Genomic DNA, 26,529 nt, shown 5'->3' with positions numbered 1-26,529 from the left:
CATCCCGTGGCCTCCTCTGATCCCTCATAATCATTCCAGTTAATGGACGCATCCTCCAGCTCTTGATCATCGAGAAATTGCAAGTTAGCAAAGTCCTCTTCTACGGTTGTCGGCTCATCTGCCCATAACTCAGATCCCTCCCCTCGGATCATGCATAGCTCTCCTGTCTCGGGAAATTTTACACTTAGCCCAGTTCGGCTCGTTGATAGGATGTACTTGCTTGGATCATAAGCCCTCTCAGCAAAATTCTGCCCAGTCCCAGATTCAACAGACTCGGTCTCCCCCAAAATCTGCCCTGCCCTGCCTTCGACGGTCACCACCATCGGTCCCGGTTGGGTTTTGGAGATGTCCACCATGCATAAGAAGTCAGTGCAATCGGGGAGGAGCACCTCCGGCTTGGGTAGGTGGGTGGGGGTAATGTAGATGCTAGGATCGTAAGATGCGACCCCAGTCTGGATAAAGTTAATTCTTTTGGGAGGAGGGGCTTGGTTATGTGATGGGAGAGGGTTGGTCGTAACATTGGGTTGGTCGGGAGGTGCGATCACCTGTTTGTCAATAAGATCTTGGATTTCATGACGCAGTCTGTAACAACGGTCGGTGTCATGACCGTGTTGTTGGTGGTATGCACAGTATTTTGACAGGTCATATGAGGGGGGAAGTGGATTTGGTAATGGCTTTGGTTCTAGGGGTTTTAAATGATTCTTTCTGATCAGTATTCCTAGAACTTTGGTCAGAGGCATATATAGTGGAGTAAAGGTTCTTTGGCCTCGGGGTTGGAATCGGCTGTTTTGTGAGTTGCTTCCGGACGCGCCGGAGAATGGTGTGGCAGTCATAGGTCTTGGAGGGGGAGGGGGAGTGGTGGTGACCATACCAACTTCCGAGGCTCTTGTATTAGCAGCGCCGCTCGGGCCTGCATTGTTATTGCGATTGAAGGTCCTCCTCGGTTGTTCTCTGTCCTGGTCAAGCAGTCCTTGCCTCATAGCATCTTCTATTTGGACCCCCATATCATGTAAGTCTGCGAAAGTAGGGAAGGGGACCACAATCATTCTTTGCATTAACTTGGGGTGGAGATTGCGCACAATCATCCGAATTTGATCTCTGTCAGTGGGCCTTAAAGTCATCGTCGACGCCTTTGCCCTCCATCGGATCACAAAGTCTGAGAAAGATTCCTTGGGCTCTTGCCTCGTCGTTTCAAGATCGCGGGTTGTGATCTCGATCTGAGTGTTGTATGAATATTGCGTGACAAAGGCCTCAGCCATCTCGTCCCAATTCTTCTTCACCTCATCCGATAATCTTGCGTACCAATGGGAGGCCACACCTGACAGGGTTCGGCCGAATAGTGAGAGCTTCTGTTGTCGTGTTAGGCCCATTGGCCGCAAGACATCCGCAAACAGTCGGATATGGACCATGGGGTCACCAGTCCCGTCAAAACGGTCTATTTGTGGCATTTTGAACCTATCGGGGAGTGTCACGGCCTCCTCGGTATATCCATCTCCGATATCCGGCATAGCCTTAGCCCCTTGGGATTTCTTAAAGAGTTTCTCCAATTTGTTCAATTTCAGAGCCGTATGATCAACCTCGTCCTCGGATGGAGAGTCCGGGTGATTGGATGTATGAACCTTGGACAGTTGTAATGGAATCGGGGGCGGTGCTGGCCCCGTTGGAAGACTCGTGTCCTCTTGTAAATTTTGGACAGTTGGTACAGTATTTTGGGTGTTCGGAGGAACGTCCTGAATAGCAGGAGCCTTCTCGGGTAATGGGACCCCCGCCGGAGGAGGGATTTGTTGTGAAGCAGACGCTGTGTTCTGTTGTTGCAATCTGGTAATCAACTCAGCCTGTTGGGCCATGACTGTGGCCTGCTGTTTGGAGAATTCCGCTTGACGGACGGCATCATCGTGCATCTGTTTCATGCTCTCTTGCATCTGGCGCATTAGAGCCTCCATCCCCGATGTATTCTGTTGCTCCATCTGTCTAACTGGTATGTCTATTTCTGCAACAGTAATTGAGACCTCAGTCCTATAGTCCTCTGATGGAGTAACCCACTGCCCTGACAACCTCTGTTCTGACACACTGCGCCTTTTCGGCTTCCTTCTGATAACAGGGGGTAGAGAATAGAACACTGGCTGTCCGTCTATTAGATCCTCAGATCGGTGGAGTCGACGACCTCGTGTCCAAGGTGCTTGGGGAATGCCTGTTGGGTCGGAAGCAATCGTGCTAAAACTGACCTAGCAAAAGATAAATAAAGCGAAAAGGAAATAAATAAACAGATAAACGAGCAGCATAACAGCTTAAAATAAAATGCAAGACACATAGTCGGGCATAATCAACACACAGTCAATAAGCTGAAATATACACTGTCCTCAAACACTGATTATCATCCCTGTATCATTGTTCCCTAAAACAGAATCTGATATCCGCAGATAACTAATCCTCAAATACTGGCTGATGCCCGCAGGCTTGATACCCGCAATACCAAACTGATGCCCGTAGGCCTGATGTCGACAATACTGAACTGATGCCCGCAGGCCTGATACTGTCAATACTGAACCGTAGCCCGCAGGCTTGATACTCAAACTCATATACTGATCTGATGCCCGCAGGCCTGATACTGACAATTCTGAACTGAAGCCCGCAGGCTTGATGCCCAAACTCATATACTGATACATGCATTCCTGTAGAGACGCACTCTAAAGCACATAACAGATAAACGAGAGCCAAAACACCCCTATGTTGGGGTAAGGTTTCCCTGTCCTATTTTGTCAGGAGCTAGGGTTTCACTACGCACGCAGCGGTTTCAAACAACCTATAAACGGGTAAGCAACCTGTCCTAATTTGGAATAGTCACTATGGATCCGAATATGCACTAGGCCGAATGGTCAAAGAGGGTGCCCCGGTAAAACCGGGGTTTGTGTTCCCATACTGGCAGAGCCCACAACCGGTCAGCCTTATGGTCATGCCTTGACAAGACAAGCCTCCGGCAAACCGTTCAGGAATAGCAGATGGCAAACACGGTGTCCTAGGCGCACCAATGCAAATGCAATGCAAAGAAACACGCAAGTGTAGTCAAAAACAGATATCATGAGTTCGAGTCAAGTTCTCTAATTCCCCAGCAGAGTCGCCAGAAACTGTAACAGGGCCGCGGGGGACCTCGCTACAGCTCGGACTCGACTTTTCGTCAGTCACGGTTCTAAGTCTGAACCAAAGAGTCCAAATCCGGCAAATCGTTTTTGAGAAAAAACAGATTTTTGAAAGAAGTGCCAAACATGGACTGCTTTGCCAGATACAGAGTCGCCACCTAAATATTTTGTTTTGGGAAATTTAGGAAACCCTGACTCGGTGCCGAAAGGCCACGTGTCCGTCATCACCAAAGTTGCCTCGGCTCGGGAACTTGGGTACGATTGGGGAAGGTCACTTCGTGAGCACCCCCGCTCGCCCGGTCGTAGACCGGCCTCTACTAACCATGATATCAATTTTTGAAAACATTGTGAGTTCTTGTATCGGTTATTAGCCTAGGTTACTATGTGATGCGCACAGCATATAAATATAGACCAGGTCGCCTGGATTGGAACAAAACACTTCTTGTTTGTTTTTGAAAACGGTTTGCTACCTGCAGGTAGGCTTAAAACATTTGATGATTTATTCCAATTCAGATAACCCGACCTTCACCCACAGGCATTCAGGCAGTTAAATCATATAAGCACATAGCCTCATGGTAAGCATGCTATTCATGGCAACATTCACACACATGCAAGGATGCTAAAGCATAAAACTTACCGGGTACTCCAAGCCAAAACAAAGAATTACATTAGAAATCATGCATGGATCCTAAGTATACAGAAAGGCCTAATGCAACACATGCAAAAATGCAACTATGGCAGGCTCGGCTATTCTAAGATAGTATATGAAATGCTACAACTACCATGTATTCAATTTGGAATTGAAAGTACGATGCAGTTAGTATGGTGCGCCGAGCCCGATGCATGCAATACAGATGAATGAATGAAAACATGCTGTCATACTGTATGCTAATTTAAACATGCCCTAATCTAACCATCAAAAGCGGATAAATAAAAGGGAGAAAGACGTGGGGTTGGAAGACATACATCACACTCACCCACACTTATTACAGTTATGCCCTCACTCGGAGGGTCCAAATAAATATACAGTCCGAATGTTACAGTCCCGAATAAAGGAATATTACAGTCCGAAATATTACAAAGTTCTAATTAATTAGTGAATTAACTAAGAAAGCAAATAAAACTGGCGTGCATGCCAGGGACTGCCTTGCTTCTGATGGATGATGCATGTCCGGATTGTCTTGCGCGGAAATCCACCGGAATGCCCCAATTAGCCTCTGTTTACACTTGTTCTTGAAATGCGTGCCAATTCCCAAGAAGTTGCTGATTCCTGATTTTGCTGCAACAGAGAGCAGGAAAGGGGCATAGCAATGTATTTGCACAGATGTATGCATGTCTCGATCCTCGTGCCACCAATCACGCAAACCGAGGCATGATGGCCGAGAAATCGAAATGCACAACTCAATATAGGATGAATGCACATGAAACTACAGCTAAAACCTAACTCCATCATGGATAATCCGGAGTGTCGGTGACTGGGGAATTGAGACATATTCCGTCACTCGGAGTACGAAATGTACCTCGTTTCCCGTGCCCGGGCTAACTCCTATTCCGGACATGATGCAATATGCATGATATGCATGAAATGCAACTAAGATATAATCCTAACATACAGAATGCTATGGAAATGAGATGCCTCGAAATGCGTGCACACAGGCACGCAAACCGAGAAAGTGACGGGATGTTGAAAATGAGATGCCTCGAAGTGGGTGCACACGGGCACGTAAACCGAGGCGATGATAAATACAATGAAAATGAGATGCCTCGAAGTGCGTGCACACGGGCACGCAAACCGAGGCGATGATAACGCAAACCGAGGCGATGAAAAATACAATGAAAATGAGATGCCTCGAAGTGCGTGCACACGGGCACGCGAACCGAGGCGATGATAAAATGACAATGAGAATGAGATGCCTCGAAGTACGTGCACACGGGCACTCAAACCGAGGCGATGCTAAAATGACAATGAGAATGAGATGCCTCGAAGTACGTGCAAACGGGCACGCAAACCGAGGCGATGCTAAAATGACATGGAAATGACAAATGGGCTTATACCAACATGAGTGAGCCTCAGCCACACTCACATCGGATGCCGTCGGATAAAAATAGAGTGCCTCGAAATGCGTGCACACGGGCACGCAAACCGAGGCAATGCTAAAATGACATGGAAATGACAAATGGGCTTATACCAACATGAGTGAGCCTCAGCCACACTCACATCGGATGCCGTCGGATAAAAATGGAGTGCCTCGAAATGCGTGCACACGGGCACGCAAACCGAGGCGATGCTAAAATGACATGGAAATGATAAATGGGCTTATACCAACATGAGTGAGCCTCAGCCACACTCACATCGGATGCCGTCGGATAAAAATGGAGTGCCTCGAAATGCGTGCACACGGGCACGCAAACCGAGGCGATGCTAAAATGACATGGAAATGACAAATGGGCTTATACCAACATGAGTGAGCCTCAGCCACACTCACATCGGATGCCGTCGGATAAAAATGGAGTGCCTCGAAATGCGTGCACACGGGCACGCAAACCGAGGCGATGCTAAAATGACATGGAAATGACAAATGGGCTTATACCAACATGAGTGAGCCTCAGCCACACTCACATCGGATGCCGTCGGATAAAAAAAAGGAGTGCCTCGAAATGCGTGCACACGGGCACGCAAACCGAGGCGATGCTAAAATGACATGAAAATGACAAATGGGTTTATACCAACATGAGTGAGCCTCAGCCACACTCACATCGGATGCCGTCGGATAAAAATGGAGTGCCTCGAAATGCGTGCACACGGGCACGCAAACCGAGGCGATGCTAAAATGACATGGAAATGACAAATGGGCTTATACCAACATGAGTGAGCCTCAGCCACACTCACATCGGATGCCGTCGGATAAAAATGGAGTGCCTCGAAATGCGTGCACACGGGCACGCAAACCGAGGCGATGCTAAAATGACATGGAAATGACAAATGGGCTTATACCAACATGAGTGAGCCTCAGCCACACTCACATCGGATGCCGTCGGATAAAAATGGAGTGCCTCGAAATGCGTGCACACGGGCACGCAAACCGAGGCGATGCTAAAATGCGATGCAACATGGCAAAAATGATACGCAAGCATACTAACAGAATTTCAGCACTAAAATATGGGGGAAAACAGTCCCGAAATGAAGCGAAATGACATAAAATGCAAGGAAATGCCCCGAAATGCAACATTAGGCACCCGAAATGGCCTATAGCTATACCAAACATGCACAATATGGACATGCAATGCAAAGACAGAAGCTAGACAGTCCCAAAATATGCACTTTCATAGTTATAAACATGGCCAAACAGCAAGTATAGGTATGGCAAAAATAGCATGCAAGAATAAGGGCCAAAAGAAAGGTAATGAAGCAAGTGGTATAAGAAAAACTCAAACTGAAAAATTTCCTTCTATAACATTGAAGATGAACCAAAAATATGAATATTTACAGTATATGTCAGACCTCAAATCGGTATACAAACATGCTAAAAATGTGATGCAAAACAAGGCTCAAAAGGTGCTATAACATGAAGTATATAAAATAATCACCAAACAGGAAAAAAGTGTGAATGAAACTTGAAGTATAGGCCAAAATAAGACCACTCTCAGTTCGGACCAAGGTCCAAAAACAGAAGCAAAGAGGGCTAATAATTTATGCAAAAATTGGGCCAAATAGGAGATATAACTACAAGTGACATGTGGGAACACCAAACAATGTTGAGCCCTTCTCCAATGTTGAAGAGGGGCTCAAAATATGCCTCATATCAGTTTACAACATGCTCGAAAATAAATTTCTCATGGGTCAAAAATAGCATGCAAAACTATGACATACAAGATGATCAATGAAGCAAGTGTATTATGGGGGGCTCAAACAGGGTTGAGCCCTTAATGAGAAGTGAAGATGAGCTCAAAATATGGCCCTTTTCAGTTAGGGCCGAAGCTTGAAACCAAAAAGAGATGAGGCTTAGAAATAGATCAAAGGAAAGGGTCAAAAGGATCAAAGTGTAACTTACCCTTGAAGATCCAAGCTTTTGTTGCTTCTTGGGTTGATTTGCAGCTCCTTTAGCCTTCAAGAATCCCTCCTAGCTGCTGGAAATGAGATGGTGGTGGTAGAGCTTGGTGGTGTAGAAGGAATGAAGGTTATGGACTTAGGGTTTTTTGAAGAATTGAAGAAGAAGACAATGGAGTTTAGGGTTTGTGCTTGGAGAGGAAATTTTTCTAACCCTAAAGAAGAAGACCCTCAGCTGGTTATAAGGTCAAGAAAGGGGTGTAAAAGGGGGGTGAAATGGAGAGGAATTCTCTCTCCCAAAATATCCCCCGGATACAGAAAATATCTGGGGGATATTGCCCCACAGCTGGAAGGGGCACAGTGAGGAGAGCACGGCCGGCCGCTCACTTTTGCTGGAGGTGGCCGGCCGGCCACACCCCCTAGCCGGCCGGCTAGGGGTCAAAAGGGTCAACAAGCTTTTCTGGCCGGCCAGGTATTGGGGAGGTAGCCCTATGTGTGTACAACACAACCATGTAATTGAAATTCCAAGAAAGTGGGCCCAAGGGGTTCAACAATGGCTCGGAAAGAGGGGGTCAAAAGGGTCAAGTTGACTTACTGGCCGGCCATGAACTTTTAGGGGCCTCTCAGGTGTGTACATCACAGATATGTGGTTCAAAGTTCAAGAAAAAAGGTCCAAGGGGTTCAACATTAGCCCGGAAGAAAGGGGTCAAAAGGGTCAGGTGACCTTAATGGCCGGCCACCAACTTTTAGGGGCCTCTCAGGTGTGTAGATCACAGATATGTGGTTGAAAGTTGGCAACGCTAGCTCTAAGGTATTCAACATTAGCCCGGAAGTGCGAAAAACGGGCGCCGGGAGGCTCCGGAAGAGAAATAACTGGTTGCTGCAACAATTACTGGCCTCCCACCCTTCAGTGACCTTCCCTGTGATAAAACAGAGGTACCTGCCAAAAATGAGCGAAAACCGTTGCAAAACGAAATGTTCCAGAGCCAAAACACGCAATTCGGGGTCCCGGAAATGGGCTGTTAAGCACCGAAAATTGTATTTGACCTCGAAGTGGGTTTCTCAGCCCCCAGTGTCCCTCAAAATGGATGAAATAGGATGTATGCCAAAAATCAGAGCAATAGGAGATGGTTAAGCGGTCCCGAACCGAGGCACACGGCCTGACGGCTCCGAAAACCGGGAACCGGACTCCGAGATGGGCAAAATGGCCTACAGCCACTAAATGTAGCCTACAGACATTGAGAGATGGTCTACGAGACCTCTCCCTCCCTTTAGGAAAAGAAACAGGGAAAACCGAGTCTGGTTCGCAAACCGAGACAAGGCACAGAAAAGGGTTCGGGAGTCCGGAGGCAGGGCTCACGGCCGCGACTCTGAAACTTCTGAACAAGCACATTATGCAACATCACCAAGCGCTCAATCGGTGACGTCTGAGTCTTAAGGTCGGTCAAAAATGGGGTGTCTACACTATCTTTTTTTTTTTTTTTTACGGTAAGTGATTTAAAAGTTTTCAATTTTTATATTCTCAATTATTGAAACTTTTGTTTATTTGTTTTTTGTTATTTTTTTTTTTTTTTTTGTTATGAATTCCCCTTTTACAATCATTCTATTATGTTAATGTATATATTAGATTTATACTTATCTACTTGTATTGTAGATATAACAGATCTCTCTCTCTCTCTCTCTCTCTCTCTCTCTCTCTCTCTCTCTCTCTCTCTCTCTCTCTCTCTCTCCTTGTATCTCTATCTCTCTCTATCTCTATTTCCTTCTATACTTATGTAGGTTTATATTCAGTCTATAAATACAAGCTTTTCTATTGTATTCAATTGAATTTAATATAATACAAATATACAATTCCCATATTTCTTTCAACCATTTAACATGGTATCAGAGCTTTAGGTTGTACACTTATAGCTTTTTTTTTTTTTCTTTCCCCCTCTTTGTGCTTAGTCTTGTACACAGTGGCACTACAACATTCATTCCATCACCCATACACTTTATTATCTCTGTTCCAACACTGCTTCATTGTTATTTTCACCCAAAATTTTTTTCCTTACCACCAAACTGATTGGAATCTCCTCACGAATCCAACGGCACCAATTACGTCACCAGAAAGTACCCCACGCGTCGTTTTTGTGCTCGCGCGTCTCAGCCTTCCGCCGGTACTCTCCCATATGCCCTCATGTGCCCTTCAGTTGGTTGCTCACGTCAGCGCCTAACGTTAGACCTATGCATGCGTACGCCGTTCCTGCTGCTATGCGCTGCGCATGCGCCGTTTTGCTATTGTGTGCCCGCGTGCGCCAATCTGCTACTGTGCGTCACGCGCCCCTTTCTGATATTGTGTGCCACATCTCTTGTTGACATCATCCAGCCCTTGCTGACGTTATCTCTACACAGCAGACCTCTTTTCTAGCTATTTTTGACCTTCTAGACTCACCGGTACGATCTGTTTTGCTAGTTTTTGCTCCTATAACACTATTTTTCTCCATTTTACTTTACCAAACCACCGTTATGGATCATCATGATACTTTTCATCTAATCTCCGTTATCCTTAACGGCTCCAACTATGTTTTATGGACCCAGGCCATGTTTGGTTTTCTGAAAGGGAAGAAACTCTGGCATGTTATCATTGGGGATATGGTTCAACCAGTGAAAGAGGGTCATGAAACAGCTGCCACATATGCAGACCGTTTAGAGGACTGGGACAGTAAGAACTACCGGATCATCACTTGGCTTCAAAATACTTTTGTTACCTCTATCAGTTGATAATTTGGTCGTTTTCAACTTGACTCCTTGACTGCTCCTGCCAAAGATATTTGGGATTTTTGGACAGAACCTTATCAGACTACTGGCCTTGCTCCTCAGTATCAACTTCAAAGTCAACTTCATCGCCTACGTCAAGAGCCTAGTTAGTCTGTTAATGATTTCCTCTCTCAGATATATTCTGTCTGGGACCAGCTCGCTCTTTTTATACTTGCCTAGCCTCATATTGTAGGTGTTACTTTATTCACTCAGTATCGTAATCACTAACGATTAGTTCAGTTTCTCATGGCTCTCACTACCCAGTTTGAGCCTGTGCGTGCATCTCTGCTTTATCACACTCTATTGCCCACTCTTGAGCAGGTTATTTTTGAGTTATTATCTGAGGAGACTCGTCTTGGCCCTCTGAAGACTCATTAAGTGGACACAGTTCTTGTCACTTCCCAATCACTGAGTTCTTTTGCACCAACCACCCAGCGGCCCACTACTTGCAATAATTGTCAAAATCGGGTCCTTCCTTCTACTCATCTTCTGCTTCATTGCCCAATCAGATCTTGTCTGTACTGTAACAAGATTAGTCTTGGTCATCTACAGCAAGATTGTTTTCGCAATCCAGACCGCTCATCTACTACTCATGGTGCTTCCTCACGAGGTCGTTTACAATGTCCCAGGAATTAATCTAGATCTATGCTTGCTCATCACACTGCTGCTACTGCCTCTGATAGATCCAGTTGCTTTTGTCTTTGCCCAAACTGATGTTGAAGCCATGTTCAAACAGTTTCTCACCACTTCAGGTACATCTCTTTCTATTGCTCTGTCTGTGACTTCATGTACATCTCCCTCATATTTTGATTCAGTACATTGCAATCATATGAATTCTAGTTCTACTATATTTTTTTCTATTTCTTCCTCTTGTCATATTCCCTCCATTCATACTGCTAATATTCTCTTATGTCTGTAAGTCATATTGGTTCTGTTTCCACCTCTCATCTATCCTTATCAAATGTTTATCTTATTCCTGCTCTCACTTTAAATCTTATCTCTATTAGTCAATTATGTGAGCTTGGTCTAATTGTCACATTTTCTACTAATGGTTGTTCGGTATAAGACCCTTAGACGAGACAAACTCTTGGGATCGACCATAAACATGGACGTCTCTATAAGCTCATTTATCTTCATATTCCAGACTCCACCTCGATAGCTGCACCTACATCTGCTTTCAGCATGTCTCCTTTTAATATTTGGCGTTGTCGTTTAGGACATATTTATGTTAGTCGATTGAAATCTTTAGTTTCTATTGGTTAGTTAGGTCATGTCATTCCCGATACTTTGGATTGTTTATCTTGTCAACTTGCAAAACGACCTACTTTATCATTTAATGCAAGTACTTCTGTTTCTCATGCACCATTTGATCTTATACATTCTGATATTTGGAGACCATTACCTACTACCACTATTGGGGGATTATGTTACTTTGTTGTTTTTGTTGATGATTTTTCACGTTTTACATGGTTGTTTCTCATGAAAAGTTGATCAGAACTTAAACAACTTTATTACAATTTTGCTAGCATGGTCCAAACCCAATTTTCTAAAACCATTAAAAAGTTTCGATTTGATAATGCTATGGAATATAGGGATCTTGATTTTCTCTCCTTCCTTCAGCACAGTACTTAGCCTCATCATTCTTATGCTGGCACACTCCAACAAAATGGTCGTGCTGAACGGAAACATAGGCATATTCTTAACACTACTTGAGCCCTTCTTATCTCTTCCTCGTGTCCTGAATATTTTTTTGGGGAAACTGTTCTTACTGCTGTCTACACTATCAATTGTGTTCCCACTCCTACTATCCATAACCAAACTCCTTATGCACGTTTACATGGAACTAGCCCTCCATACACAAATCTTCCGATTTTTAGGTCTACATGTTTTGTTCTCCTCCAACCTCATGAACACACCAAACTTGAATCCCGTTCTCGTTTTTGTTGCATTCTTAGGTATGGAAATGAACATAAAGGCTATCGTTGCTGGGATCCTATCTCTAAACATCTTCGTGTCTCTTGTCATGTTGTTTTCTGGGAGTATAAAATGTTCTTATCCTTATCATCGTTCCATTTATCATCATCTTCTACTTCTATTTGTTTACTAATCCTTCTATCAATCTCTTCTCTAATGACTTTGATGTAGGTTCCTTCTCTCTAGAGACGCCTTTGCCTACACCTGATCCTGTCCCGACTACTCCCTCTGATAGTCCCATTGAGTCTCCTATCACCCTACTAGATCCTCCTCCCACCGATCATCTACATCGGGTAACTCAACCACCTGTTCATCTTCGTGATTATATTGTCAGGTCTACTATCTTTTCTACTTATGAACCTACCTTCTATCGTGAGGCTTGTACTAATCCACTTTGGCAGCAAGCTATGACTGATGAATTATAAGCTTTAGAAAAAACGCATACCTGGGATGTTATTGATCTTCCTCCTGGAAAGACTACGATTGGCTACAAATGGGTATACAAAATCAAGACCCATTCTGATGGCTCTATTGAGCGCTATAAAGCCTATCTGGTTGCAAAGGGATTCACCCAGGAATATGGCATTGATTATGAGGAGACTTTCGCTCTAGTTGCTCGGCTTACCTCTGTGCGTAGCTTACTTGTTTTTACCGCTGCTCGCCACTGGGATCTCTTTCAGATAGATGTCAAAAATGCATTCCTCAATGGTGATCTTCTTAAGAAAGTCTACATACAACCTCCCACTGGGTCTGCTTATCAGGCTCATAAGGTTTTTAAACTACCGCGTGCTCTTTATGGTCTCAAGCAAGCCCCACGAGCTTTGCTAAATTCAGTTCCACCATCCATGACTTTGGCTTCACTTCTAGCTCATTGACTCCGCTCTATTTGTTCGGACCACTTCTAATGTCATTACTCTTCTTCTTCATCACGTGGATGATATGATTATCACTGGTGATGATGTGGCTGGTATTCTTAACCTCAAACAATTTCTTAATCGTTAGTTTGAGATGAAGGACCTTGGAACTCTCAATTATTGCTTAGGGCTTGAAATCTCTCATGATTCCACTGGTTATTATTTGTCCCAAGGCAAATACACATCTGATCTTCTAGTACGTGATGGTCTTACCAATTGCAAGACTACCTCTACTCCCGTTGATCCTCAGACTCGTCTTACTCCTCTAGATGAGGATCTTCTCTTTGATGCTACTCTTTATCGCCAGCTGGTTGGTACTCTTGTCTATCTCACTGTGACTCATCCTGATATTGCCTATGTTGTCCATCTTGTTAGTCAGCCCGCACCCTGCATTACACTACTCTACTTCGCATGCTTTGTTACCATAAAGGCACTATGTTCTATGGACTCCACTACTCTGCTCACTCTTTTCTCGAGCTTCGTGCCTTTTCTGATGCTGATTGGACTGGGGATCCTACTGATTGACACTCTACCACGGGTTTCTGTTTCTTTTTAGGAGATTCTCTTCTTACTTGGTGCAGCAAGAAATAATCACTCACTGCTCGTTCTAGTATTGAAGCTGAATACCGCACTCTTGTTGACACTACTCAGAAACTTTTATGACTTTGTTGGTTCCTTGCTGATATGAGTGTTTCTTTCCCTGGTGCCACCTTTCTATTGTGACAATCAGAGTGCCATTCAGATTGCTCATAATGATGTCTTCCATGATCGCATCAAACATATTGAGATTGATTGTCATTTCATTCGACAGCATGTTACACGTGGCACTGCTTATCTTCTTCCTATTTCTTCTGCTAATCAACTTGCTGATATTTTCACCAAGGCTCATCATCCTAGTCGTTTCAGTGATCTCGTTTCCAAACTTAAGTTGGTTGATGCTTACTCACCTTGAGTTTGAGAGTGGTTGTCAATGTATATATTAGATTTATACTTATCTCCTTGTATTGTAGATGTAGCTTATCTCTATATCTCTCTATCTCTATCTCTATCTCCTTGCATCTCTCTCTCTCTCTCTCTCTCTCTCTCTCCTTTTATATTTATCTAAGTTTCTGTTCAGCCTATAAATACAGACTCTCCTATTGTATTCAATTGAATTTAATATAATACAGATATACAATTCCCATATTTCTTTCAACCATTTTAACATATTTCATGATTTTTTTTTTTTTCTTCAGATAATGCGATTGAGTCTATTGAAGATACCCAAACAAATCGGAAAAAAAAATGAGAAATTAAAGAAGAAAGAGACGTAATTGAAGAAGAACAATTATTAGGTATAAAGATTGAGAGAGAGGTCTTTTGGGGCCAAAATTAGGAGGTTTTGATTGGGTTTGCAGAGAAAGTACAAAAGCAAAATGCAAACTCATACAAGAGTTAGTCATTTGATGAGTTATTATGCAGAATTTACAATTATAGAATTCATATTCCTTTTTTTTTTTCCAAGTTGTTTTACACAAATTTATACAAATTTTTTTTTTCTTTTTTCTTCAAAGGTTGTCTTAGAACTTATATACAAAAAATTTTGTTGTCTTACAACTTATATACATAATTTATTTATTTTTTCTAAATTGTTTTACAACTTTGTGTTGTTCAAAAGAAATAATTTTTTAAGTAATTACTTATCAATCTTTTGTTTCTCTTTGACTATAAGTGATATAAGAGGATTAGATTTTTTATTTATTTTTTAATAAAATTCTCAATGACTAAGGCTTTTGTTTGTTTGTTTGTTTTTATATAAATTATGCAATTCTTTAATAGTTTTTATTTCTTCATTAAGTTCATTGCAAAAAAAAAAAAAAACTCCATTTTTATTTTCATCATTATATTGATTGAAAAAATACAAAAAATAAAAATAACTGTACAGATTTTGTGTATATATTATCTTTGTGAGTATATTTTTATTTTATTTGTTTATAGATTTTGGGCACATATATGTTAGATGCTTTATAGATAGTATAGATAGATGTGGATTTTACAATACAAACTTTTTAAATTATATAGATTATCATTCTAAGTATAATTTATTTATTTATTTATTTATTTTTGGCATATTGATTTAATAGGTTAATAGAGAAGTTAGAAAAAAGAAAACAAAAAAAAAGGGAATGATTTTTTATTTATTTATTAATTGTGTTTTCAATTTTTTACTTTCTATCTTTCTTTAAAACGTAGGCAAACTATTTTTTAATTCCCAAACTGTTTAAAAAAAAGTAGTATTCCAAACTTTTCAAAAAAAAATTTGTACACACAAAAAAAGAATGGGGATGTTCTTAAACATTTTTTGAAACAAAATAATAATAGTAAATATTAAAAAATAAAAAAATTCTCTTAATTCTTGGATAACTGAGAATAGTAAGTTAAAATTATATTTTGAAAATTTACTTATTTTAGAAAAAGGAATGAGGAAGAAATATATATTTAGAAATTTTTTTGAATTTCAATATTTGATAGGATACATATATATGCTCATTTATATTTTGAAAGTTGCATATTTTAGAAACAACAAGAAGAAGAAGAATAAGGAAAAAGAAATAGACATTCAGAAATTTTTTTCAATTTCAAAGTTTGATATAATATATATACACACACATTCATATACTTTTGCATTGTCTTTGAATTTTATAGGATATATATACACTCATACATTTTTGCATTATCTCTTTTTTTGAACAACATTTTTGCATTATCTTTGATCTTCTTTTTTTTTTTTTTTGAGTTTTTAATTAATTATTTTTTTTTTCATGTTTATTAAATCTCTTTGATTGCTAATGTTTAGTCTTTGAATTTGTGTTTAATTATTTATAAAATCAAATTTTAAAAAAAAATTATATTCAGTTAAGAACATTGAGTTTAGCTAAGATTATTTTTATATTCAATTTATTTTTTTAATTTATATATTCAATTTTCTTAATGCACTATTTCAAATTTATATTTATTTTACGAGTTTGCAAACGCATTGCGTGTACCCTGTCGCTAGTTACATATATGCGTTCACATACACATAAGGAAAGAGAAAGGAAAGGAGAGAGAAATGATTTTGAAAATAAAAAACAAAAATGATAGAAGAAATAGAAAATAAAATGGAGAAATTATAAATAACAAAAATTCAAACTTTGATCTTTATTACAAAATAAATCATCAATTTTTAATTTTGTCAATTTAAATATTAAATTTTTGATATACTTTCAGTCTGAACCATTTGTTTATTTCTATTAAATAAAATCGATGGAAAAAAATGAATAGTCACTACAAGAATTAACACTTTTGGCAACAAAAAAATTGGTCGCTAAAAGTCAATTTTTGGTCGGCAAAAGTTATCCGCGACCAATTTTTTTGGTCGCTACTTTGGTCGCCAATTGAGGGTCGGCAAAAGTAATTCGCGACCAAAATTTTGGTTGGTCGGCAAAAGTTGGATTTGCCGACTAAATTTTTAGTCGCTAAATATTTAATTACCGCAACTAATTTATTTTGTCGTTAAAACACTTTGGTCGCGAAAAGTGATATTTTCCCGACCAAATTTCTTAGTCGCCAATTGTCACATTTCGCGACTAAAAAGTTTGGTCGTCAATTATCACATTTCGCGACCAAAAAATTTGGTCGCCATTTGTTACTTTTCACGACCAAAATTTTTGATCGGCAAAAGTGAGTTTCCACGACCAAAACTGTTTTGGTCGGCAATAGATGTATTTTTTGCGACCAAAACTCTTGGTCGGCAATTGTCATTTTTTGCGAAAAACAATTATTTTGGATGTCGCGACTAATAAATTGGTCGCCAAAGCAGGAAAACAATACACCTGTAATATTTAGCGAATTCATAATCAAAATAGGATGAATTCATAATCAAAACAGGTCTTATTATAAAATTTTCTACATCCAAGTTTCAACACATAACTCAGCAGCAGCAACATTGATTCCAAAAACAAGGAACAATTCACAAAACCCTATTCTAAACCCCAAAAAACAAAAAACAACTCATTCTAACAAAAATTTAACATAATCAGTATCAATTTCAAAAAAAAAAGAACATCTGGTGTTAACAAGGTTGAGTATTGTTGTTCTTTTTTATGTAGGGCATCCAGCTCCTTTTTGGCCTCTGCAAATCTCTCTTTGTCGTACGCGTCAACAAGGTAAACTACAGAATCCACCTGCATGATGATCAAAAATTATATACTATTTGTGAACAAAATCCAATAAGCACTGTCATATAAATGAGCTGTGATTTGTCCTTTTCATGCATTGACAGTGAAAAAAACTAACAGCAATAACAATAACAGGATGAAAAATTAAATCGCTTTGGTCGTGTAATCAATTATACATTGATGAAAACACTGAAGGTCAAATAAAAATCATTCACCAAAGCTTAACATGCTTTACTTGCAACATTTGCAGATTCATCATTTTCCAAATATATTTCGGGATTTCACCAGAAATGTTGCAGTTTCTCAAAACCCTAAATACGAAAAAAATGAATAAAATTAAACTCAAGATGAAACTCACCTATAAACACTATAAATATTGAACATTATAAATTATACAATCATCAAACATACAATCTTACTAGCCCTGTAGTGTTGCTCAAGGTAGGAAATTCCTGAGCTATCCCATTTATGTCACTGATTCTCCTGGTCAAAGAGATCACACCATGAGCAATTCCATCAACAGTACACTATCAATCAAATAAATCAGAAAAATAACATTACCTCCTAAAACTACTTTGTTGCTATAAGAATGTTTTGTACTCACAATTCAGTTAATTGATTCAAAAGGGATATGTTTGATGTAATGGGTCCCTCCAATCCACTTCCATGCATTTCTCTTCATCGACACAAATTAGAATTGAATGGTTATATACAAATAACGGAAAAACCATCACTGCTTTTAGCCGATTTGAAAAGGCACTTTTCGGAAGATCAGAATCTTACAATCTCGCAAGTTGTTTCCAGTTCTGTATGAAATCAGGTATTGCTCCACTAAAGTTGTTATCATTTATCCTATTGCATTGTGCAAGAAACTGGTGCTGAACCGACACCATCATTGAAATAATATAGGAAATCATATAAGATATTGTAGTAGCTTACAAATCAGTCAAATTTATTAGCCCAGCAAATGAAGGTGGCAGATTTCCACTCAATCAATTCGAGGACAATACCCTGAAGTTGCAACAACATGTAGCCAAACAAATGAGTTGGATATTCTTTCATCCTTGTCAAATTTGATTCAAGGAGTAAGTGTAAGTAAACAAGGAATGACATGTCTTACAAAGTTTTCAAGTTACTTAGTTTCCCGAGTTCAGGAGGAACACTGCCAGAAAATTGATTCGCCTCAAGACTCTTGGATCAAAATATCCATTGAGATTGGTAAAAGAAAAAAATTTATAATAAATAAATAAAATCACTACTACAGTTTCTTAAAAATGTGTGAGCAAAAATGATGCCACTATTGTTGGGATGTAAATATATACCATGTTGTTGAGATTAAGAAAAATAAAAACACATAAAATGAGATGAAAGGCATGCTTGGTCCAGTTTCAGTTCTCAATGGTTTCAAACTTCAATTATCACATTACTCTTCAGAAAGAAAATTGATAAGCAAAAATTGGAAAACATACAAGTATGTGAGAGTGGAAATATTTTACAGTCCCATAGGAATTTCCCCTGATAAGCGGTTTACAAGAACAGAGCTGCATAAAACTTACTAATCTCTAATTATAGATAATTCTTTGAGAAACCAACTTTAACAGGGTAGATAAAGTTTTAATTGCCTAATATTTAACAAAATCTTCTGGAAAGTCCAGGCCATTCAAGGCAAGGCAACAAGGGACTACAGCCCATTCAAGAAACAATCTAACGAGTGGGTATCAATAAATATTTTTTCCTACATTCCAAACATGTATAGAATGCTTTTGTCTTGTCTAAGTTCTGATATAGCATTATACATCCTCATGGACCAATTGACAATGTGTAAATTGCAGCTACAAACATATGTGAAACCACGCAAACCAAGAATTTATACATGTTAATGATTTTGATTCTCACAGTGCTAGGAACATGAACACACCTATCAAGGTAAGTATAAAGAGGGAAGAAAAAAAATATAAACATAATACATGAATTGCTTTAAACATAATAAAAATATAAACAAATATTTTTTTACAAATATAACCATCCTCAACTCTTTCAAACATTTCATCATATACTCGGCTTGCAATTTCAATTCGACCCTCTTTTACAAGCACATTAAGCAAAGAATTGCAAGCAAGAACACTTGGAACAGAATTAGAAGTACTAAGCACAGTAGTATAAATTTCAAGGGCTTTATCGACTAACCCAGAATCCGAATATGCTCGAATTACAGCATCCAAAGCTTCCCGAGTCGGTAACTTGTCTTCAACTTTCATACTCTCCAACACAGTCTCAATCTCTGAAAACACTCTAGAGCTGGCCAAGAGCTTAAGAAGAGAAGAATAAGCAAACCCATCAAGAGAACAACCGTATGGGCGTTGAGTGACCCAATCAAAGAACTTCAAACCCAATTCGGGGTCGCGAATACGGTCGAGCACCAAATGGGCAATGTCAGATGGGACGATTTCTTCTTCGGAGAGGCGGGTTTCGAGGGTGTCTTGCTATTGATTGTGGTGGTGGGTTTTGAGGATGTCACAGAGTTCGTTGACGAGTCGCTTGATGTGGGGTTTGAAGGAGAAGGAAGGGGAAGAACTGGGTTTGGGGTTGTGACGAGGTTTGATGCGAGAGAGAAGGGTTTTCGACATGAGAGAGAAAATGAGGTTTGGGGAGTCATCTGCTACTTCGAAAGTCTTGTTCCTTTCATTGTTCCACACTTGCAAGTTGCAACAGTAGTACATGGATACAACTAATGAGGAGTGCGACGGTGGTTCAAATTTCATTTCCCCCCTCCATCTTTCAAATTTCCCCCCAAACTTTTGGCGACCAAAAGATCAAATTAGTCACAAAAACAGGTTCTTTCGCCGACAAATTTTTTTGGTCGCCAAATCTCAATCAACGGCGACTAAAATATTAGTCGCTAAAAGTACTAATTTGGCGACTAATTTTTTTTTGGTTGCTGAAAATAAGTTTTTCGCGACCAAATTTTTGGTCGCCAAAAAATATCTGACCTTCCGCGACCAAATTTGTAATTGGTCGGCAAAAGTATACCACTTTCTGCGACCAACATATTTTTTGGTTGCCAAAATATAACCTTCTGCGACCAATAATATTTGGTCGCCAAAAATAATGATCATTCGCGACTAATTAATATTTGGTCGCCAAATGTCATTTTTTTGCGACCAAAATTTTTTTGGTCGGCAAAAGTGGTCGCAAAATGTGTAAATTCTTGTAGTGAGTTTAGGAATTGAACTCAATAGAACTAAATATTTTAGATATTTTATGTAAATGAGGATATGGCTAGAATACTGATGGTTCCTTTCTTAAAATTTTACATTAGAATTTTATGTTTTGAGAGATTATAAATGAGGATATGGTTAGAATTTTACATTAGGATAATTGGGAGCAAATAATAACATCTATTGGCATTAAATATGAAATGGTTCATTTATTATTTTTTTTTATCAGCAACAGAGAAATTTTATAGATGAATAATAAGGTACACCATACATCAATAAAAAAGATGGATGCACAAGTATCATAGCTAAGTAATATGATCCCAACTAGGTTGGCACTATAGAACAAGCCCAATCATCTACAGCATCGCATCAAGCTGGTGAGCAACCAACCAAAACACAACCACAAAAAACAACAAAAATAACAAACACCACTAATCCTTAGCACTAATGCTCCCTGATCACCACACTTCAGGTAAGCCAAGTCCAGAACCCCCAACCCACCAAAGCAGCAATTCTTCAAACTAACCCCATATTGCAACAACTGCTGCTCAGTAGGTCAGTGTAGATAACATGCCAATTCCATGACAGAATAATACTACTGCTCTCTCATCCTGCTAAAGAAATGCAGAACAGAGAATGTACCAGACCCTCCCACAATACTGTTGTTACTCTCTTCGGACATTTGCTCCTACTACCCATGCATCTTCACACCCAATCTGATTTTACAAGCTTTGTTTCACCACCTGAAAATTACTCATAATATCATTTACAGAATAAAGGCACCCAGAATTATGTGATTTCCACCAAAGTGCTAACCTTACCTTAATTGTCTCACATAACTCCACCAAATCTGGATGTTTAGCAAAAAAAATACACTCATTTCTGTATTTCCAAATAGACCAAAGCACTACTGAGGGAATAGATCTCCAAAACATCTTTTCTTTTTTATTAAAATTCTAACTCAACCACCATTGTATTAAACACTCTATTGAATCTGGTGTTACCCATTCCAGCTCCCACCACTCAATTATGCTTACCCATACCTTCCATACAAAAGGGCAGAGCAATAAAATATGATTAAAAGATTCCAAATCAGATTTGTAGAACACACAATGTAAATCCACATTCCCCCTCAACACTCCAATTTGGTGCAGAAAAGCCTTTGTTTTAAGTCTACCCTTCCATGCCAACCAAGTAATGAATTTGGCTTTAGGTGGAGATAAATTGTTCCATATCAGTCCAGCAGAACTGAGTAGAGGTACAGAATCCATATCACACCATTTATATGCACTTCTAACCTTGAAGCCACCTATTGGATCACCCTTCCATTTCACAAAATCCTCAATCTACATTCCTATCTTGGGCCCTGTTCCCAATAAATCAATGAGTTTTACGAACTCATCTTCTTCCCAAGCATGTAGATTTCTTCTAAAACTGAAGCACCACCTGTCTGAACTGTCTTTTATTGAAATCTGCTCATCTAGAGAAGCCTCATTTGCTGTGCATAACTGATAAAGTCTAGGGAATTTAGTACATATACTTGAATCCCCTATCCAATTATCAATCCAAAACATTATTCCTTTCTCGTTCCCTATTGTTATTTCCATGTTCTCCAAAAATAGGGTATACAATTTTGGATTTGATTGTGATACTTCCACTATATCCCTCCATATTTTAGAAGTTATGCCTGTTATATTAGTAGACAGCAACCATCTCCCTCCAGCAAATCCATACTTGCAACAAACTATTGCTTTCCATGATGCATCATCTTCAATTGCATACCACAACCACCATTTGAATAACATACACTGGTTTGTGAGCTTGATATCTTTTATCCCCAGACCTCCTTTTTGCTTTTCCATTATAATCTCCTTCTATTTTACTAAATGAATTGTGACACCCTAAATATTTAATTAATACCACAACCAATAATAATAATAATAATAATAATAATAATAATAATAATAATAATGATTACTAAATAATTAATTTTGTCATGGTATGAGATAAAGTATAATAATAATGAAAATAATAAAATAAATAAGCTATACATGCTATGTAAATTAATTTGTCATTATGGTTATTAATATATAAAATAATACATCTAATTATATAGCTATATGTGCTAAGGATGTAAACTAATTTAGCATTAGTTTTATTAAAAAAAAAATCAAATCAAATGAATGAATTTTCTTGAGCAAGATCACCGTAATTAATTAAGATGATTTTAGGAGGAGACAATTAGGCCACCTATGCTGTCTAGTGGCTTAGGAAAGCTGAGTCATCAAACTAAGGCATCATTATTAGATAAGTCATCACTAGAGCCTTGTGTATATAAGGGAGGGGGGGGGAACCTGTGCGAATCAAGAAGAGAATGAAAAGAAGAAAAGAAAAGAAAAAAGAAATAGAGGGAAAAAAAAAAAGAGCAAAGGAATAGTCTCGGAAAGATAAGAAAAATAGAAAAGAAGTAGTAAGACTTAATCTGAAGGTGAGTTATATTATACATTGAGTTACCATAACATATTTTACGTATGTTTTGACTTACCATAATTTATTTTATACAAGTTGTACTTTATTAGTTATATTAATACAAGTTATGTTTCATAAATATTTCAATTACGTAGATTAATATCTGAACTCTATTTGTTAAAATGAAACCCATGGATATGTTTGTTTAAATTTTAAAAAATATTTGACTATAACCTTATAAACAATTATGTTTTGTAAGTACCACCACGGGAGTCCCATGCCTTGGGGGACTTAAATAATCATTGGCCTCTGTTTGGCCACTTTGTGGTCCTCTGTTTGTCATGGATCCATTGACCTCTGTTCTGACTGTCACTTCTGTGACCTCCATTCTGTTCTATTTTGTACCGTAGTTATGGTTATTTATTTATATAATTTTTGTATTTAAGTTTCTGCCACTTAAATGATTTATTTACCAAATTGAGTTATGTAAATACTTTGGCTTAACTAACTATCCATGGTTATTTTGTATTCCCTATGCTCTTGACATAATATTTCTCACTCTGCTGTGTGCTTATAGCTGTTACCATTTCAGGTGACGAGATGTGAAAGAAACCCATAACCTCACGTAATGGAACTTGCACGAGGATTGATGTTGAACCACTATTTTGTCTTTCTTTTCTTTATATTTTTTTTCTCCGTTTTGTTTTTACTCGAGCCCGGTCACTGAATAATAAAATAATAAAAGCCCTATAAATGGAGTAATTTCCTATTTAATTATTTTTATGTCCACTTGCACAGTTTAATTTGCTACGTATAGAATAAGTTAGTAAGTTTCGATTCCAACCCTAAGCCCCTGGGGTTGGGTCATAACATGAATTTTCTTCCTAACTTCTGAACCTCCCCACAGAAAATTTGCTTGCAACCTATCAAGTTCCTTAGCGACATTTTCAGGAATCTTAAAAAGTGACATGTAACAAATTGGCAAAGAGGACAAAACAGATTTAATAAGAACAACTCTCCCTGCGAATGACAGTACTCTTCTTTTCCAACCTAAGAGCTTCTTTTTAAAGTTGTTAATGACAGGTTTCTAAGAATATTTTCTACCTAGGTTAGCTCCAAGTGGAAGACCAAGGTACTTGAATGGCAATTTTTGACTTAAACAATTAAGTCTTGATGCAAACTCCAGAATTAGATCATCATCCACACCAACCCCACATACCACACTTTTGTGGAAATTTATCCTAAGCCTAGATACCATTTCAAAGCACCTCAAAATTCTTTTAATGAGAACCACTTCAGACCATTCCGCATTGCACATGATTATTGTGTCATCTGCGTACTGAAGATGAGACACACAAAACCCACCACTGCCCCCTTCCACCCCATTGATAATCTCCAATTCCTTTGCTTTCTTCAACAATATATTAAGCCCTTCAGCTACAACATTGAACAAAAGAGGTGAAAGTGGATCACCTTGCCTTAACCCTCTACAAGGACAAAACTCTTCAGATCGAGATCCATTCACTAAAATAGACACTCTAGGTGAGGTAATGCACTCTTTTACCTAATCTAACCATCTTGGTCCAAACCCAAAGTTTGCCAACATCTGAAGAAGGAAATTCCAATTCACCGAATCATAGGCTTTCTTAAAATCTGGTTTAAGGATTAGTCCCCTTTTTTTAGATTTCTTCCACCAATCTACTACCTCATTTGCAATGAGAACCCCATCCAAAATGTTTCTCTCCCTCAAGAATGCTGATTGGACTTTATCAGTTACATTTGGTAATACTTGCTTCAATCTGTTAGCTAGCACTTTAGATAAGATCTTGTACTCAGAATTGATCAAACTAATTGGTCTATACTCCATAATGGATGATGGGATGTCTTTCTTTGGAGTAAGGGTGGCAAAAGAGCAGTTTATACCATAACCTAATTTGCTATTTTTATGGAATTCCTTCATGAAATTCATTATATCTTCTTTCATCACCTTCCAACCCTTCTGAAAGCACATCATATTAAAACCATCGGGCCCTGGAGCTTTATTCCCATCGCTCTTTCTAATTGCCTCCCACACCTCAGCCTCAGTAAAGTCTTTTTCCAAAATTTCAATGGCTTGAATAGGATTCACCTTTTGAAAATTCCCACCAATGTTGGTCCTTTTTCTCCATTGTTCATCAAATTGTTTCTTGAAATAGTTACGCATTGCTTGTTTGACTTCAGCTAGTTCTTCAACAATAACTTCATCAATCTTCATTGAGTTAATCATATTTTTGTTTTGCCTCATAGATGCCATTATATGGAAAAACCTTGTGTTCTTGTCCCCTTTTAATGCCCAATCTACTCTTGACTTTTGTAGCCACAACCATTCCTTTCTTTTTCGAATCTGCTAAACCAATCCCATCACCTCTTTTTTTCTTGTGATTTCCATCTCATTAAGTTTTTTGAATTCTGCTTTTTAAGTCTAAATTGTGCAGCTCATCTTCAGCCTCTTAAAGCTTTGATTCCATATTTCCGAACACCTCACTATTCTATTTTTTCAGAGTCATTTTTAATGATCTCAACTTGCTCATAACAATATACCCTGCCCTCTCACATTCCATGATAGAATCTTCATTTAGCAGTAAATTTCTCTTAATTTCACCCTGGAGTGTTAGTTTAAACACTTTTTTTTTCCATCTCTCCTACTCTTACTTCATCATCTTCTTCTATCTGGATGATCTTGTTAATTGCTTCAGCTTCATTTCCTTCAAAATCCAACCCCAATGCCTTTTCCATTGTAATTGTATCTTGGGCTTCATTCATTAATTTCCTTTGCCTGCCAGAGATGTTATTGACAAACATCAAAGCTGAAATCGCAGCTTTTGCCTCACGAAATAAAGCTCCTCTCTGAAATCCTCCTCTAAAAGTTACACATTTTCTTACTTTCTTTTTCCTTTGATAATATCCTTTTTCTTTCCTTCACTGCTCAACATTCTCACTCACATCAGATTGAACTCTTCTGATAATATTTCCATGGCTTACTAAGTTGAATTCTTTCTCTACTTGGGTCTCCATCTGGTTAATCCTTAAAATCCCAGTGGGCTGTTTACCATCTTTCACCATATGGGCTAAGCTACTTCTCAGCCCAGTCAACAACTCATTGGTCTCATTGACAGAAGTTGGGTTAGCACACAATACAATAGGGCTGGCACTGATTGTATTTAAACCATTTCTACCATTACATATCTGGGCTGCATCCAAGACCACCTCTAAATTAATATCGGACTTCCTTAAATCATTCTCATCTAAACTTCTTATAAGCCCATTAGATCCCACCTTAGATCTATCATTTCATGTTTCCCACTCCACTATATTTTGACCTGCCTCTTCACGCACGCCTTCCTTGAGTCTTGTACAACCTGTTAATGGTGTCTGTCCAACTCTTTAAGCCGCAAACCCTATGTCAGATTCATTTATGATGGATACAGTTATGGAGAGAATAGTGTTCCCATCATCCAATCCCTCATTTCTAACATTGATCCTCTCATTGGTTTTCACATTATCTTGAGCCTCCACCATAGCCACTTTGCATGACACGTCCTCATCTTCTTCCATCTTGCCATGGCCAAACGCAACACTTTGCTCTTCTCCATTGTTGTTCCCCATCGAATCCTTCCAACTTGGCTTTTCATTGTGATTACAATAGTTGAGAAGTGCTCCATTACCACAGCTACAATCTTCAACCACACGAATTGGGTACATACTACCTTTATTTTCCAAAATAATCATTTT

The 26,529-nt window shown here is 38.9% G+C and overlaps 1 protein-coding gene and 1 long non-coding RNA gene across 2 annotated transcripts in view; one reads left to right on the top strand and one right to left on the bottom strand.

Moving 5' to 3' along the window:
* The window catches only part of LOC145822631 (uncharacterized), an 82,476-nt gene extending 58,944 nt beyond the window's left edge, over positions 1 to 23,532 (top strand). Inside the window, exon 2 of the long non-coding RNA XR_014364212.1 lies at positions 23,351 to 23,532. This is a non-coding gene — a long non-coding RNA (uncharacterized LOC145822631). The remainder of the gene's footprint in view (positions 1 to 23,350) is intronic.
* Positions 16,800 to 18,277, bottom strand: LOC145820817 (small COPII coat GTPase SAR1A-like). Its single transcript, XM_082917361.1, has 7 exons — positions 18,192 to 18,277; positions 17,855 to 18,082; positions 17,676 to 17,747; positions 17,483 to 17,554; positions 17,307 to 17,382; positions 16,971 to 17,077; positions 16,800 to 16,878 (listed from the first exon to the last, which is right to left on the bottom strand). The coding sequence occupies exons 2-7, from the start codon at positions 17,986 to 17,988 to the stop codon at positions 16,800 to 16,802; spliced, it is 540 nt and encodes a 179-aa protein (XP_082773487.1). The 5' UTR covers positions 17,989 to 18,082; positions 18,192 to 18,277.
* Positions 23,533 to 26,529: the final 2,997 nt, after the last annotated feature.

The sequence above is a fragment of the Camellia sinensis genome, chromosome 3, assembly GCF_055761805.1.
Source record: "Camellia sinensis isolate YWXY chromosome 3, ASM5576180v1, whole genome shotgun sequence".
NCBI classification, from domain to species: Eukaryota; Viridiplantae; Streptophyta; class Magnoliopsida; order Ericales; family Theaceae; genus Camellia; species Camellia sinensis.
This window is presented reverse-complemented; position numbering and strand designations above follow the sequence as displayed.